This window comes from Odocoileus virginianus, unplaced genomic scaffold, assembly GCF_023699985.2.
Source record: "Odocoileus virginianus isolate 20LAN1187 ecotype Illinois unplaced genomic scaffold, Ovbor_1.2 Unplaced_Contig_39, whole genome shotgun sequence".
Classification (NCBI taxonomy): Eukaryota; Metazoa; Chordata; class Mammalia; order Artiodactyla; family Cervidae; genus Odocoileus; species Odocoileus virginianus.
The window spans coordinates 426728-444196 of NW_027224356.1; the positions used below are offsets into that span (position 1 = coordinate 426728).

Below are 17469 nucleotides of genomic sequence, written 5' to 3' on the forward strand. Positions count from 1 at the left end.
GCTGTAACTGTCTGGTGATGTTCCTGGGTCCTGGGCTCAGGTCTGGGAGTGATAGACCACTTGGCACACAGCTGCTGTGACACTGAGGACCGTAGAGGCCTTCCCCACTGGAACTTACCATCGCTTGAATTCTGTGGGATGAGTTCAGGTAGTTATAAGTCAGAAGTTACCAATGGGGAAGTTTGTAGATTCCTCAGCAGAAACCCAAATTAGCCTGATGAATCATCTCTCCTAAAAACTCTGGGAACAAGATATGCCAGGACTCTTAGACAAATTTTGTAGTATTTTAAATACTATTTCAAGTAGGTCATCTTTTGGATGACCTGCCATTTGCTCTCTGGCTTGGAAGGATACCCACAGTTAGAATGGAATCAAAAGCCCCCTGGGGGAGGCTGTTGGTCTCTCTGAGACTCATTGGCATTGCACACAGCTCTATCCCCTCCACATCTGGACTAAGAATTCCAGTAGAAAGGACGTGATCTCCAAGTTTAAGCAGACGACTCAGGTAGGTCTGGCCCTCTGGTAGGCACTAATCTTTTCCCAGTGCTTCTTACGTCCCTCGTGGGTCCTGTGCAAGCTGCCCACTTTCTAGTTACCTGGTTCTGAATTCCTCCTCCCTTCACTTGCAGATATCTATGGAGTCCCATTTGTGGCTCACTCCCTACCCAGGCCCAATTCCTCACCTGATGATGACACTAAAGAAACGAAAACCAAGGAGGGGTCTGCCCAGTTCATTGTTTCTAAAAATGTCTGCATTCCTTCTGCTTCCAGACCCTGTCCTGAATCATCATCTCCAGATAGATGACTCAGCTTAGCCGGAAAATGGAGATGCAGAAGGTGTTGGGGGATGGTATGGTTGTCAGGTGTGGGGGACTGTTTTCAGATGACAAAAGATGAGGTGAAGTAAAGAACATGTAGTCCCCCAGTCACTCATTCATTGAGGACCTGCCAGAATCTGCTATCTTGGGCCTCTCTGGGTATCACTAAGACAGAAACTTCAAAATGTACCTTCTATAAACTTCTTACTACTAAATGATTTCACACATAACATATATAAGAAAGAAGTGTGTCATGAACCCTATATTTCATCATTTGGCATCAATAACTACAAAACTAACCTCTTAGTCCCACAGGTTGTCATAGACTGGAGACTATGCAACATCAAGGTGGTGGACAGTTGAGTTCCCAGTAAAGACATTCTTGACTTGCATCAGGTCTTTCTCTTCTTGCTATGTTCACACATGTGGTGGGGGAAGGGAAGGAGGAAGAGGGAGAATAAGAAAGAAAAAGAGGGAGAGGCTAATCCCATCATGAGGGACCACCATCAAAACCCCATGTCAGCCTGCTTACCTCCCAAGGCCTTACTTCCTAATTCCATCACACTGGGAGTCAATGGTGGACACAATTCAACCTATAGTAGTTACACAGATCTGTTTTTAAATCAAGACAGACCCTCATTTGATTCTCTCTTTTACTCCTTATTCATTTTTTCTGAAGTATTTTAGGGACGAGATGAACATTTCACAAAATGTACATAATGAGTACTGGGGGTAAAATCATAGGATGTGAAAAAATTGCTCTTTTATTCCCAATAAAATTAACATCTTATATCCAGTCCATGTGCAAATTTCTCTGATTCTCAAAAAGCAGTTGTCCTTTCACAGTTCACTGAAATAATGTACTCTTATGTTGCACTTGATTATTCTCTTTAAGACAAAATAACTGTTCCTCTCACAATTTTAATGCCATTTATTTGTTCAGAAACTGGGAGGAAGCAGGGTGTTTTGTCTTAAAGAATGTCCCACTGTTGGGTTTAGAGCAGGAGTCCACAATATCAGCACAGTGGGCCAGGACCAGTACCAGTCCTTGGTCTATTAGGAACCAGAACTCCACAGCAGGAGGTCAGCTGAAGGCCAGTGAGTGAGGCTTCATCTGTATTATAGCTGATCTCCGTCACTTTCTCATTACCTCCAGAAGGGACACTCTAACTTGTTTTCCTGGAACTGTTTGTAGTTACATAACATATGCTTAATAGAATCAAGAAGAGCATAAATATTTATGATTATTTCCTTTCTCAGTGTTCAGAATGGTGAGTTGGTGCCCTAGCAGTTTATCACAGTGACAAATTAGATGTTGCCTTTTAACATTTGCACACATTCAACCAGCTTAAAATTAATATTAGAACACTCTGATCATGGGATCCAGCCCCATCCTTCAAGACAAATAGAAGGAGAAAAGGTGGAAGCAGTGACAGATTTCTTCATCTTATCCTCTAAAACCACTGTAGATGGTGACTGCAGCCATGAAATCAGAAGTTTTCTTCTGGCAGGAAAGCTATGGCAAACATAAACAGCTGATTGAGAAGCAGAAACATCATTCTGCCGAACAAACTGGTAGACATTTGGCCTTTTCATTTGGATTCCTAAACTTTCTGTCCAGTCCCCACTGGTCTTTGAAGTCCCTTAGGTTCCTGTCATTCAAGATTCCCAATATTATTTTGTGCATTTTTTGACCCAGTCCTGAAATCAGCCATCTCTTGAAGATCATCTGATGGGAAATGTCTTTAGAAGGTACATGTTAGACCTCAGAACACTCACTGTTGTCAAGTTGTCTTGCTTCTAGGTTATGCAGTGGTCACAGAAGGAAGTAAACATTTTCCTTAGAAAATAAAATAAAACGGAATATATTTAGTTGGTACAAACTTATGCTCTCAGTTCAAGATGTAAGACAGCAGGGTTTTAATTAAACTTCTTTATGTTATGTGTGAACTTCTTTTCCTAGCCACTGAAGGGCTTATATCAGAACATTAGTTTCAATTATTGTCTTGCTTTTAGCTATTAACATACATATGAATCTGTCACAATAACAGAAACAATATCAGGAAGAATGAGTTGTTGAATTATTGCGAGCCACATCTGTGATGGTTGTGCAGAAGCGTGGCTGCTGCAAGGGCAGCACAGAAGCACGATGGAGATGAGGTACCCCACATCCAAGGTAAGGAGCAGCAGCTGCACTTTGCTGGAGCAGCCATGAAGAGATACCCCAAGTCCAAGTTAAGAGAAACTCAAGTAAGACAGTAGGCACCGAGAGAGGGCATCAGAGAACAGAAAGACTGAAACCACAGTCACAGAAAACTAGCCAATCTGTCACATGGACCACAGCCTTTTCTAACTCAATGAAACTAAGCCATGCCGTGTGGAGCGACCCAAGACAGACGTGTCATGGTGGACAGGTCTGACAGAATATGGTCCACTGGAGAAGGGAATGGCAAACCACTTCAGTATTCTTGCCTTGAAAACCCCATGAGAAGTGTGATAAGGGAAAAAGAAAGGACAGTGAAAGATGTACTCCACAGGCTGAAAAGGTCAATTTTCATTTCAATTCCAAAGAAAGGCAATTCCAGATAATGCTCAAACTACCACACAGTTGCACTCATCTCACATGCTAGTGAAGTATTGCTTAAAATTCCCCAAGCCAGACTTCAGCAATATGTGAATGGTGAACGTCCAGGTGTTCAATCTGGTTTTAGAAAAGGCAGAGGAACCAGGGAATATAGCCAACATCCAATGAATCATCGAAAAAGCAATAGAATTCCAGAAAAACATATACTTCTGCTTTACTGACTATGCAAAACCTTTGACTACGTAGATAACAATAAAATGTGGAAAATTCTTCAAGAGATGGAAATACCAGACCACCTGACCTGCCTCTTGAGAAACCTGTGTGCAGGTCAGGAAGCAACAGTTAGAACTGGACATGGTACAACAGCCTGGTTCCAAATAAGAAAGGAGTACATCAATCTGTATATTGTCACCCTGCTTATTTAAATTATATGCAGGGTACAACATGAAAACCATGGGCTTGAGGAAGCACAGGCTGGAATCAAGATTGCCAAGAGAAATATCAATAACCTCAGATGTGCAGATGACACAACCCTTATGGCAGAAAATGAGGAAGAACTAAAGAACCTCTTGATGAAGGTAAAAGGGGAGAGTAAAAACATTGGCTTAAACTATACATTTTGAAAACTAAGACCATGGCATCTGGTCCCATCACATCATGCCAAATAGATGGGGAAACAGTGAAGACAGTGGCTGACTTTATTTTTAAGGCCTCCAATATGACTGCACATGGTGATTGCAGCCATGAAATGAAAAGATGCTCACACCTTGGAAGGAAAGTTGTGACCAACCTAGACAGCATATTGAAAAGCAGGGAAATTACTATGTCACCAGGGTCCATCTAGTCAAGGCTATGGTTTTCCAGTGGTCAGGTATGGATGTGAGAGTTGGACTATAAAGAAAGTTGAGACCTGAAGAATTGATGCTTTTGAACCATGGTGTTGGAGAAGACTCTTGAGCGTCCCTTGGACTGCAAGGAGATCCAACCAGTCCATCCTAAAGGAAATCAGTCCTGAATGTTCACTGGAAGGACTGGTGCTGAAGCTGAAACTCCAATACTTTGGCCACCTGATGCAAAGAGCTGACTCATTGGAAAAGACCCTGATGCTGGGAAAGGTTGAGGGCAGGAGGAGAAGGGGGTGACAGAGGATGAGATGATTGGATGGCATCATCGACTCAATGGACATGAGTTTGTGTGGACTCCACGAGTTGGTGATGGACAGGGAGTCCTGGCGAGCTGCGGTTCATGGGGTCACAAAGATTTGGACACAACTGAGTGACTGAACTGAACTGAGGATGTTGAATATAATTTGAGATTTATTTCCTTTCTTTTTTTTTTTTTTTTTGTTTCCTTTGGTTTTGTTTTTGATGGGCAGTATTTTTGTGTTTCCTTAAAAGATATTCCATTCTGAATGTAGTCAAAGCCTGAATTTTAAAGCCACTTAAATAATGTGTTGTTATATGCAGCTAGTCACCAACTTATGCAATTTTATTTATTGGTCTTTGTTCTCAATTTGTTCAGTTCAGTTCAGTCCTTCAGTCATGTCCATCTGTTTGCAACACCATTGACTGCAGCATGCCAGGCTTCCCTATCCATTACCAAAACCCTGAGCTTGCTCAAGCTCATGTCCATCGAGTTGGTGATGCCATCCAACCATCTCATCCTCTGTCTTCCCCTTCTCCTCCTGCCTTCAGTCCTTCCTTACATCAGGGTATTTCCCAATGAGTCAGTTCTTCCCAACAGGTGGGCAAATTGTTGGAGCTTCAGTATCAGTCCTTCCAGTGAATGTTCTGGGCTGATTTCCTTTAGGATGGACAGTTTGATCTCCTTGCACTCCAAGGGACTCTCAAGAGTCTTCTCCAAAACCATAGTTCAAAGGGCATATATGTGTGTCATTTGTCAGTGATGTCATATTCCCCCTGTTTGGATTAAAACACCAAAACTGAATTTGAACAATATGCAAAAATGAGGATTAAGTCACAGTGCCCCATCTATACACACGTGGCAACCAGGAGAGTCAACTGTTGTATTCAAGGGACATCCATAGATAGATCTCATGTAAATATAGGCCCTGGGAGTCCTAGATGAGTCTTTAAACATGATTGTCTTTACTTTGGCTGCCACAGTTGTTTTGTCTTCTTTTATTGGGAAGACGTTTCAAAATTACTTTTTTGCATGTTTGCTTTTGCAGGCAAAATTTTTCATGGTATAGATTAGGGGAAAATTACATCAGAAATATATCCATTTATCTTCAGCAGTTAAATTTGTTGGTTTATATGTCCCTGATGGTCTTTCTTTATAAATAGAAAGGAAACAAACATGTTCAGTATGAATTAAGTCTCTTTTTTTTTAAATTAGTTGGGGGATAATTACTTTACAATATTGTAGTGGTTTTTTTTTCATACATTGACATGAATCAGCCATGGATATACATGTATTGCCCATCCCGATCCCCCTTCCCACCTCCCTCTCCACTAAATTCCTTTCTGTCTCCACAGCACTCCCAAGTCTGGGCCAGAAATAAAAGCTGCAAAGACTGAAGGCCAATTCCAGCACATCATTGTGGAGATTGTGTTATCACTGTTTTTTCGGGAAAAGAAAATTAGTTACTAACATTAAAATCAGCAGATTGTACAAAAATATCCAACCTTCTGATTCTTTTGAAAACCTGGCCAACCGGCCTGCTTTCCAGCATGGTTGAAGTGGAGGAAAGGCTGCTGCCAGTGGTCAGGCCTGCACTGCCCAGGGTCCAGTATGGCCACGCTAGTCCTACTATCATTTCTTTTGCCTGCTGGGGCCATGAGTTTGTGAGAACTAGACTGCTGGCTCTCTTAAGATAAAGACTACTTTTGTCTTGATCGACTTTGACTTTGAAGCCTTTAACCCAGAACCCGACACAAAGTTCTTCCTTGTATGTTTGTTGGATGATATAAAATATCTTGTGGATGCATTTTTTCCAATACTGAAACCCATGCAATTGAAGTACAACTCTGCCATAAATCTTTGATGCAGATTGACATAACAGGTGCCCCTGATATCTGCCATTAGACACACTACCTAAGGCCAGTTGTCCCTGACAACTGACTTCAGCTGTCCCTGAAGTCATCACTTTACAATCTGAAAACTTATTCTCCTAGCAATCTGCTCTCCAACGAAGACAGCAATGCATATCTCATGAAGTGGCTAGGAAGATGACATGAAACCATGAATGTAGAGTGTGCCCCTAGTTACCATTTTCATGATGTTCTTAGCAGATTTTTCTCCAAGTAGGGAAGGTTCTCCATCTTCTTAGATGTCCATGCAGATTAGTTAGATTTTCCATCCAAGCTTCAAGAAAGAGATTACAATTCATTTGTCTGTATTCTGAGAAGCTTCAAGGTCCACTTGCCAAGGACACTGAGGAAGGTAAAGATTTTATCAAAAGCTTTGTGTTTTTATCAGATCTATTAGTGGCATAAAGGGGAAAGCTAGGGTAGGTCAGAGCATATATAATTTGGGGCTCCTAGCCACCACTGCATACTAAGAACCTGAACTTCCCTGAGTACTTGGAGCCAGGAAAGAAGCATGAAGTGGCTTGTGCTCCTCGGGCTGGTGGCCTTCTCAGAGTGCATAGTCAAGTAAGTATGGGGACTGTAAGCTGCATCATCTTCCTTTCTCGGATTTTTCTTTTCATCTGATTATTCTTCAAGCCATCAGGTTTAAATGGGAATGGACTATTTCCCTGACAGTCTTAAAGTTCAACCCTTACTTATTGATAAGTACCTTGCTTTAGGAACTGTGGATCCCAAGGGTCTTGGTGTAGATTTGCATGGTTGAACAACTCTTGGGGTCCAGTGATGGCGTATTGAAAATGAAACTCCTTACAACTGTTCAGTGCACAGTCTATACAGATATAGGTGTGGTCCTGTGGAATAGCACTTTTCCACATTTTATTCAACAAGTCCTCTTTGTCCCATGTCTACTTCAGTGTGTATATGTCTATGTCTGCATCTCTGTATCACTATCATTTACCTCTCCTTCTCTTTGGAAGTCTCTGTGAGTGTATTTCTCTGTGTTGTTTTCTCTTAATTTTTCATTTGACTCATCCTTCCTTCTCGAGCCTCTGAATTTCTCTTATTTATTCCCTATCTCCTGGATTCTTCTTTCAACCCCTCTTCTCTTTCAACTTGGAGAATGATACACTGTTTTATATACAGTTTTATATCGGACAAGCAGTGTGACCACAGCCAACTCAGTAACCTCTTGCATTTCAAATTGCTCCCTTGTAAAAGAGCATAAGAGTCCCCCTTCTACCTCCTTCCTTGAGGTTCTATGAGAAGGATACAGTGGGATGGCAACAGCAATGCTAATGGCTGTCATTGTTGAGACTTCCTATTTATCAGGTACCTTATATCCATCACTTCACTTATCCCCAAGATATTCTATTTGGAGAGTTTGTATTGTTACATTTCATCATTTTACTGAGGGGTAGACTGAGACTCCACATGGTCAAATGGCTTATCCCAGATTGCAGTACAGAACCTGAAATCAAACCTATGTCTTTGTCATGGTATGCATAAAATTCTGATAATAATGTGCCTTATAAAAATGATTAGAAAATACACAGGGCCATTACAATGACAGTTTTACCTTAACACTGACAGCTAATTGTAGCTTCTTCTTTGTTTTCTTTGTCAAATGCTCGGTAAAGAATACCTCTAACGAGAGTGAAGATCATGAGAAAAACCCACAGTGAAACAAACATGCTGAACAATTTCCTGAAGGAACATACTTACAGACTGTACCTGACTTCTTCTCCTGGCTCAAATATAACTACTCACCCCCTGAGAAACATTGAGGATGTGAGTATTTGGGGAAGATGGTAATCCACAGCGCCCCCTGGTGCTCTAGCCTAGCCCCAGGACTCATCTGGAGGTGCCAGGTAGGATGTTGGAGTTGGGGTTCCTGCAGGAGGCAGAAGCACTGGAAAACAGGGAGCCCACCCAGAGGAGAACACACTCTTATCCTCAACAGTTGGTCTTTGTGACTGGGCACGGCAATTACCAGGTGGCAGGTAAAATCCATTTCTGTGTCAAAGGTGTGTCATTAGTGAGGAAGATTGTTCCTTCTGAAATAAGTGAGTCAGTCAGTTACAGATGAAGAGTGAACCATCACTGATCAATGGTAGAACCAATGGGAAAGGAATTGTGAATTTCCAGGCAGAGGAATTAAGTTTACACAGAAGCAAGAATCATGCCCTTAAAAAGTTACTGAACCCGTATTCCGTGTAAGGCCATAAGTATCTACCACTGTAGTTACTGTTTTTAGATTAGAAAAAGGGCTTATTTTGTCTGCAAGAATGCTCATGCCGGCCTGAGAGATAGGCATATTAGTAAATACATGTCAAATGAAAGGGTCACCTCTATGGTGTTGATTGGATGTGATCTGAGTTTAGAGGGAGTGGCTGAGGTTGATCAAGAAGGACCTCCTGGAGAAGGGGGTGCTAAGGCTGGGTTTGAAGAGACTACAGAGCTTCTCAAATGAAGGCACCAGGACTTCCCTGGGTGTCCAGTGGTCCTGGAGGTCCAGTGGTTATGCCTCTGTGCTTCCAATGCAGGAGGTACCACTTCAACGCCTGGTCATAGAGTCAGTATCCTGCATACCCTGTAGCACAGAAAAAATATATCAAATGCAGGCACCTCTGTGACCAAACTCAGTGAGCTGCATGGTGGTTAGAAAGTGATCTCAAGAGATATGTGGCATCCAGATGGAGGCATGAGTGTGGGAATAGAGGGTAGCCAGTTCTGCACTAACCCACTCCCTTCCTTTTCCCTGTAGATGCTCTACGTGGGTAACATCACCATTGGAACACCCCCTCAGGAATTCCAGGTTGTCTTTGACACAGGCTCATCTGACTTGTTGGTGCCCTCCGTCTTTTGCACCAGCCCAACCTGTGGTGAGTACAGGCACTCCGTACCCAGTCCATCAATCTCTTACCCTGCCACCCTGTTTTGCACCCTTGGTACCGGATGACACTTATCTCTTGTGTCTGCAGCTCACACACGTTTGTTCAGACATCTTGAGTCTTCCACCTTCCGGCCTACCCAAAAGACCTTCAGCATTGAATATGGTTCTGGGAGGATGAAGGGAGTTGTTGCTCATGACACCATTCGGGTAACAGTGTAACAAATGCTGAGTCAGGACTGGCTGTGGGGTGACCACTGCTTGCAAAACAGATGCAGGACCATCTGGCAGGACCCTTTCCAGCTTAAGCCCTGTAGATATTTGCCATCTTACCCACAGGATCCTGTCCCTGGGGAGGCAGTGCTCATGGTGACACATGAGCACACAGATTAGCTAACCCAGAGAGTGGCTTGAGCTGGGGACTTGCAACTTCTTTGCCCACAAGCAGTTCAAGGTTCATTTTGCTGGGAACAAGAAGAGTGAAAAAAGCAACCACTTTTATATTAACAGACTGTTCCGGGCACTTTCAGGTGATAACCAGTTTAGTTCTACAACAATCCCACACAGCAGTTACTATGATTAGCTCATGAAACATGTGAGGAAACTGAGGTACAGTCATCAAGGGCCTTGCTGAGGAAACATATGTGGTAAACAGTGGAGCTCAACTGGCTTTTCAGGACTGAAGTTGCTGTGGGGTGTTTGGGGACAGGATAAAACTGATCTGGGGACCGTCGGGGCAGTCAAGGGCTTCAGGTATTCAGACTAGGAAACTGGAGGCCTGAGAAGTTAGGGGGCCTGGTAAATGAGTTCTCACTCTAGGGGGTCTTTAAGAGACTAATAAAACCTATGGCCTGCCTGCCCAAAAGTACTTGAGTAGTTGTCCTCTCTCTCTTTCTCTCTCATACACACTCACACAAAGACACACATATCCCCAAAAGTGAATTCCCCAGGCAGTAATTTCATAAATTCCTGCAAGCAAGACTGTGTTTTCAGCTGGATAGGTGCAGAATCCACAGTACCTTACAGAGAAGGCAGTCCATTCCTGTCATTAGGTCACAGCGATGCCAAAGAGAAGGCTACCTTGCTCTCGGCTCATTTTGTCCACAAGGGGGTACTAATGGGTCCTGGCCTGACTCTTTGGATGCCCCACCTTTACAGAAGCCACGAGGCCAATTTGACTCACTCAGGTGGTGTCTTTCAGAGAGGCAGATGTTTTAAAATTCACAGCCTTTCAAAAATGGAACCCAAATTTCCCTCCCAGCTTGGTCTAACTGTTTGAGATCCACTGAAGACAGAGCCCAGCCTCAATTCTTCTTTGAGGATCTAACGGCAATCATTCCCATCCCAGTTCTAGTCTCACTTCACATATCTATAAGTGGGATCACTCTTCTCTCACACAGACTGGGGACATTATAAGTACTGACCAGCAATTTGGTCTAAGCGTGGCAGAATATGGGTTTGAGGGAGGACCTTTTGATGGTGTCTTGGGCTTGAACTACCCCAACTTATCTTTCACTGGAGGCATCCCCATCTTTGACAACCTTAAGAATCAAGGTGCCGTTTCTGAGCCTGTTTTTGCCTTCTACCTGAGCAAGTAAGTCTGAGATGGACAATCCGTTTCTCCAAATTAGCTGTAATTTGCTTTCAGTTGCATGAAATTTATAGAACACTTGAGAAAGAAGTATGCTGAGAGATAATCTAATCCAAGTTAACTATGGCCCTAGGGCCCTACCTGGCTTCACCACTGGCTTTTGTAAATAACATTTTATTCGACAATAACCCTGTTCTTGGGCTCAAGATCAGTAACTTGGTCTAGGGGGATGAGTGAGGCAGACGACTAATGAGAGGCAACAAGAAACAAGCTGAAGGAAAAGTCATTAGGATTTGCTTGTGAATTTGATAAGGAAGGAGAAGGATAGTGGATAGCTTTCCTTCCTCATTAGCATTTTACTGGTAAGGAAAGACCAGTTACCCAATTTGCAAGAGCCAGGGAAAAATAAAAGTGTGGGACACAAAACCAAAGTGTGGGACCCCTTGTTCATGAAATATTAGGCATTTCAAGACATGAGAGCAGATGTGGGGTTGCTTCTGAGTGTGGGGCCCTTTGGACAGAGGGGTCACAGGCTAGTGGAGCCAACACTGGGTGACCTGATCCCACACCCTTAGCACTCCCAGGCCTTGATTTTCCTGAAAAATGACAAAGTGGACAAGGGGAAAGACAAAATACTTCAGCACCCTGTCCTCTGAGGGTGTCTGAGCACTCATGTCACAGGAGGTCCAGGGCATCTTCAGAAGATATAGTGGGTGGAGCCCAGCCAGGTGACTCAGCTTCTAACCTCCTCTGTGCCTCTCATTAGCCAGTAACCAACCTCAGTCTGGTTCCCAGTCGCTCCTAGCCTCGATTTCTGCATCTGTCCATGCGGACATTATTAGGGCCTTGATGGGTGGAGAAGCAAAGCTCTCAGACAGTGCTGTTGTTACCGTCCTCCAAGGATCCCCCCACTGTCTTCTCTCTACAGGAGCAAGCTGGAGGGCAGTGTTGTGATGTTTGGTGGGTTGGACTACGGCTACTACCAGAGAGCGCTCAACTGGATACCATTGACCCAAGTGGGCTACTGGCATGTCCACATGGACTGGTAAGCCTCTCACTCTGAGGGTCAGTCCACGGGATGCTCCACATCTGTACATGGACACAGGCAGATACTCATAAATGGATTCTCAAACACATAGTCACACAAACATATACACTATCCACAATGGCACAGAAACAGACATATGGAAACACACAAGCAGACACATATACACACACAGAGAGACACATATAAACATGCATAGCTAGTCAGAGACACAGAAGCACACACAGAGACACATGCAAACACACATACACACAAACACACAAGCACATAGATATGCAAACAGCCCATGGGTTCATAATCCCCAGGCCTCCTGACCAGGGCTCTGACCAGGGTCCTCACTGGGTCCAGAGAGGTCTGTGCAGCTGGCAGAGTGCTGCACCCACTGCCCTGTGAGGCGGGGAGCACAGTCAGGTGACTTGACAGTGTGGTGAACAGGATCAGGGAGGATTTCCCAAGCCTGGAGAGCGCTATAATATGACCAACTGTGCAGGGCACCCTGGGAACAAGGAAGTTCTCAGTACAGATAAACATCAGTTTACAAACAGGGAAAGTCCTCAGCAAATGGGGAAAACTGGTCTCTTTATGGAGAAGCTACCCAGCAGTGGAAAGAGGTTGGCTGCAGGATTAAGACATGAAAGCAACTAATAAAAAAGACACCCCACGTACCTGGGCATACAGTGGGGCAGTGAGAGAGTCAGTTCCTAGGCAGGTTGATAAGAAGTCTAGGGGTCCCCAAGGAGAGAGAGGTCTGGAATATTCAAGGAGGAAGAAAGGACAAACTTTTTTACTTTTTTTCCTCTACATTCCTTAGGATTATATAACAATAATGTATCCTGCCTGAGGACAGTCTCTGGCTAATTCTGTTATCTTAAAACATAAATTATGGGAGTAGGTCTGGTCTTTACAAGGATGTATCCTGCCTGAGGACAATCTTTGGATTAAACCTTCTAGCCAACTCTGTTATCTTAAAATGTAAATATGGGAGTGGGTCTGGTGAGGTCTTTGCAACCTCCAGACATTCTTTGGATTCATTGGAGAGTATATAACTCCATTGCTAACACTAGCAAAGGGGGTACTCTTTTGCCCCCTTCTGATGCCTATGTCAGAAGCTTTCTCTATCTCCTTTATACTTTAATAAAACTTTATTACACAAAAGCTCTGAGCGATCCAGCCTCGTCTCTGGCCCCGGATTGAATTTGTCTCCTCCGGAGGCCAAGAATCCCGTGTCTAATCGTTCAGCAACAACCTTTTAGCAGGGGCTATAACAGAAAATCAGAAAGGTGGGATCAGGAGTGACCTGAGGACAAGAGATAATAACTGATAGGATTCTGTGTGATACCCTCAGACAAAAGCTGACCTGTTCTTTGGAGTTTCTGTGGGCTAGTCATATATTTCCTGGCCAGAGTCTCAGGGTCTGAGCTGGTTGTAGAAGCAGTGCTGGGAGACACCCTCTCCCAGAGGAGACACTCTCTCCCTCCACTATGAGAATCTGCTGTCCCTACGAATCTCTATATTCACTCTGTTTGACCCATTATTTGTTCCACACCAGAAACAGCTCTCTGATGTATCTCATTATTTTCACAGTTTTCATTCACTCATTGAACAGGCAAGCATTGGGTATCCACTGTGTGCTGGCACTGTAGGGAGGCAATGAGAATAAAACTTGCCCTCACATATAAGAAGGCATATACACAGAAATGACACACACACTTAGTGAATTGTGACTTTGATACCTGCTAGACGTGAGGAAGGGTCTACGGAGAGTGACCAAGACAGGAAACTGCTAAACACCCCAGGAAAGACTTCCATGAATCCATAACAATTAAGCTGGAATCTGGAAGATGAGAAGAAATTTGCTAGTGAAGGAGGAGAGAACTCTTCGAGGAAGGGAGACCAGCTTGTGTCAAGGTACAAAAGATCCTGGTGTATTAAGTACTGCTTTCAAGGATGTCAAAGGAGGTGCCGTGGTGAGAGGAGATGCAAAGAGTCAGGGCAAGAGACAAAGGGCTGTTTAGAAGACAGTCAGGAAGGGGGCAGCTCTGGGGAGACTCAGAGTGACCTTGATGCCCATTTTCTCCCACTGTCTCTCAGCATCTACGTGAAAAGTCAGGTTATTGCTTGTTCTGGAGGCTGTGAGGCCCTTGTGGACACTGGGACATCACTGATCCTTGGCCCAAGAAGACTGGTCAATAATATCCTGAGGCTCATCGACTCCACGCCACAGGGTTCCGAGGTGAAAGGTCATGCCCTAGCATCACTCCCAGTCTCCACACAAAAGGATATCCAGGGCCAGCCTCTCTTCTTCTCACTCTAACAGCAATATGTTTCATGTTTTGCAGCCCATAACCTGTCCTCTATTATTTTCTATCAATGGCATCAATTACTCGCTGCCAGCTCAAGCCTACACCATTAAGGTGAGGGGACAATACTGAGGGTTAGTTCTCAAACTGGAGTTTCAGGAACCCTTGGACTGCTGCTGGGAGGAGGGCGACATCTTCAGACCATGTCACACCATTGCAGATGCTTTTGAGCATTTTGGCCGGGCCAGTGCCTCCCACAGAACCAATCACTTGAGAGTAAAGGGCCGTCTGGGACAGTGAAAATCCTGAAATAAATGTGGACATGCCACACCATGCTGGCATGGTGGGAGTCACAAGGCGAGGGGAACACTGAGGCCCTCAGTCCTCAGAGAGCTTCAGTTCAATCTGAACCCTTAGGTGCATGAACATGAAAGTCAGTGCTAGCAGTCCCTGAAATAGGCCATGTTACAAGTAGAATGGCTAGGGACAATCCCAGTGTGATGTCCTAGCATAAATTAACAGTCTCCCTTCCCTTCTCAAAGTTTTCCTGCTTTGGATGACAAATTACATGGTCCCCCTAGATCTCAGCTGCTTCTTCCCCTTGCTCTGACCAGGTGCTCCCTTTGTGAGTTGGGGTACCCAACCCCTACTCGGATTGGGGATGTTGAATACTAAGGTGAATAAAGGGTGCACAGTGATTGTTCAGCCCCGGCACAGGGTGGAGGCTTCTGTCAGCTCCCTGTGGGAGTACATAGCAGGCTGATGGGCTCAAAGAAGGCTTTGAGGAACAGAAGGAATTTCAGGAATTCTAAAACCACAAACTCATGGAGCCATATGGAGGGTTGCTTGGTTCTAGGCAACACTGCACTGAATTCCATGCAAATGGCATCCCAAGCTGCTCTGCACTGGGGCACTGGGGACTTACCAAGGGTGATGAGGGTTACTGACTGACCGGTGGGAATGGGGAACCAGAATAAGTTACCCAATCAAGCCTGGAGTTGCCAAAGAAGGTGAGTGTGGGCCAAAGGAGGCTTCCCAAAGTTACTAAGTCTTCAAGAATGTGTTGTGGGCACTGCTATATTTAAGATGGATAACCAACAATGAGTTAATGTGTAGCACAGGGAACTCCACTCAGTTATATGACAGCCAGGATGGGAGGGGTATCTCCGGGTCCAGGATACATAGGTACAGACAATTGAGTCCATTTACTGTCCACCTGAAACTCAGAATATTGTTAATCAGCTATAGTCCAATACAAAATAAAATTATTTAATAAAGTTTGGATTGTGGGGATGCCAGAGGAGGACCTGCATTCTCTATAGAGAAAACAAGTAGCAGGAGTCAGGAGGAAAGAAACAGGGAGTGAGGAGAACCAGGGGACACTATTGTTCTTTTCTCAAAATTGTATTGAAGTGTGGCTGATCTTCAGTGTCGCCTTAAGTTTTGCTGCACAGCAATGTGACTCAGTTATATACATAAAAAATATATATTCTTCCTCTTATTCTTTTTCATGTGGTTTATCACTGGATATTGAACATAGTTCCTTACTCTCTACAGTAGGACTTTGCTGTTTATCATTCCACTGTTTAATGAACTTCCAGTCCTTCACTCACCACACCCTTCCTCATGGCAGCTGCATGTATGGCCCCTTTTTGGTTTTGTATGAACTCTCACATGCCCTGAAGCTCATAAAATCACTTGATACTTACCAAAAGAGGGAAATAAAACCAAGAATTGTACTCGGTCAGGATATTGGGGGGAGTCGCTGATAAGGACTCAGGCTGACTCCCCCAGGATTCTAGCGGTGACTGCTATACCACCTTTAAAGAGAACACAGCGAGTGCATCTACAGAGACCTGGATCCTGGGTGACATCTTCCTGAGGCAGTACTTCTCGGTTTATGATCGAGGAAATGACAGGATTGGCCTGGCACAGGCAGTGTAAACGCTTGGAGTGATTCAGCATTCAGTAAGGCCACTCCTAACACACATTCACTCACACTTAGGGCACTCCTGCCCAGGATGGTGATGAACTGCATTTGGTGGTCTGCACACCCTATTCTCAGTAAAGAATGAAGTGTTTCACTTGTAATGGTGCTGAAACAAATGGGTGCCTCTGTTTGTGTCTGGGGGTGAAGGATCTAGTACCATGTCTGAATCAAAATTGAGAGAAGCCCTCTCCAGCTGGCTTAAAGGAAAAGGGGGACTCACTGAAATGATTCTGGGAATCCAGGACACAAGAATCAGAGTAAATACAAAGATCTCAGTGACTGGACCCAAGAAATCAGAAGTCATCAGTTCTCTCTTTCTCACCCTTGCTCTTTCCCTCCCCTTTCCTTTGGGGGCCTTAGCCTGACAACTTTCTTCCTTAAGGCTTCTACACCTAGTGAGGGAGTCCAAGCTACCTGCCTTAGTATTTTGTATACCCAAGGCATCACCTAGTAAGAAAAGAAGCTCGGGGATATCAGAGTTCAATGGTGTTCTCTGAATGACCCACCTCAGATCACCTGTACAGCCCCAGATCAGCCATCCTGGCAGGGCCATGGGGTCCTATGTTTGGCTTTACATGGTCATTGGCCCTGACCCAGCAGCACACATGATTCTCAGTTTCCTCCAGAACTACATGACTGAAGCTGGGGAGAGGCAGCCCCAAGGATAGCGACTGGGGGATGGTCTAGGCCATGGAAGAGTTTGTGATGACCCACCAACTCCACCACCTCCTCATTCAGAGGAATTCTAAGGGGTAATGAAATAGACTCTCTTTGTCCCATCTCAGATGATCTTATCACTGGGCTTCTCCTCCAGGGGAGTCTGGGAGAGGTAGTTCCTGCAGAGCTGGTTCCCTCTTGTTCCCACACTCCACTCACCAGCTCTCTGCCACATATGCCTTCTCTGTCCATTCCAGTCCTACTTGGTAAGTGATGGCCCCAGTGGATCCCTGAGCCATCGCCCTCCTCCAGGGCACAGAATGCCCCTTCCTTAGCCTCCAATGCTGCTGGGGAGAATGCAACACATGTTTTGGGGCCCCCAGGATACACAGAGCCTTCAGCCTTTTTGAGTTTCCTCTAGGGGTGGATCTACAAACTCTTTGCTTGAAGCTGCCACGGTTAGGCACTTTTGCAGTGGAAGCATCCATTCTTTCCACCTGGAGGCCCTCAATAGATGTCTCAGCTGAGACACAGCAGGGGT

General features: G+C 44.6%; 1 protein-coding gene across 1 annotated transcript; it reads left to right on the plus strand.

Annotated features, from left to right (window-relative positions):
* Positions 1-6966: 6966 nt before the first annotated feature.
* On the plus strand, positions 6967-16225 carry LOC139034199 (pregnancy-associated glycoprotein 1-like). The gene is given in 10 exon segments (XM_070464639.1): positions 6967-7019; positions 8093-8243; positions 9220-9337; positions 9437-9555; positions 10746-10939; positions 11865-11981; positions 14073-14214; positions 14299-14339; positions 14341-14395; positions 16076-16225. Coding segments are annotated over 10 exon segments (1140 nt in total).
* The last annotated feature ends 1244 nt before the right edge of the window (positions 16226-17469 follow it).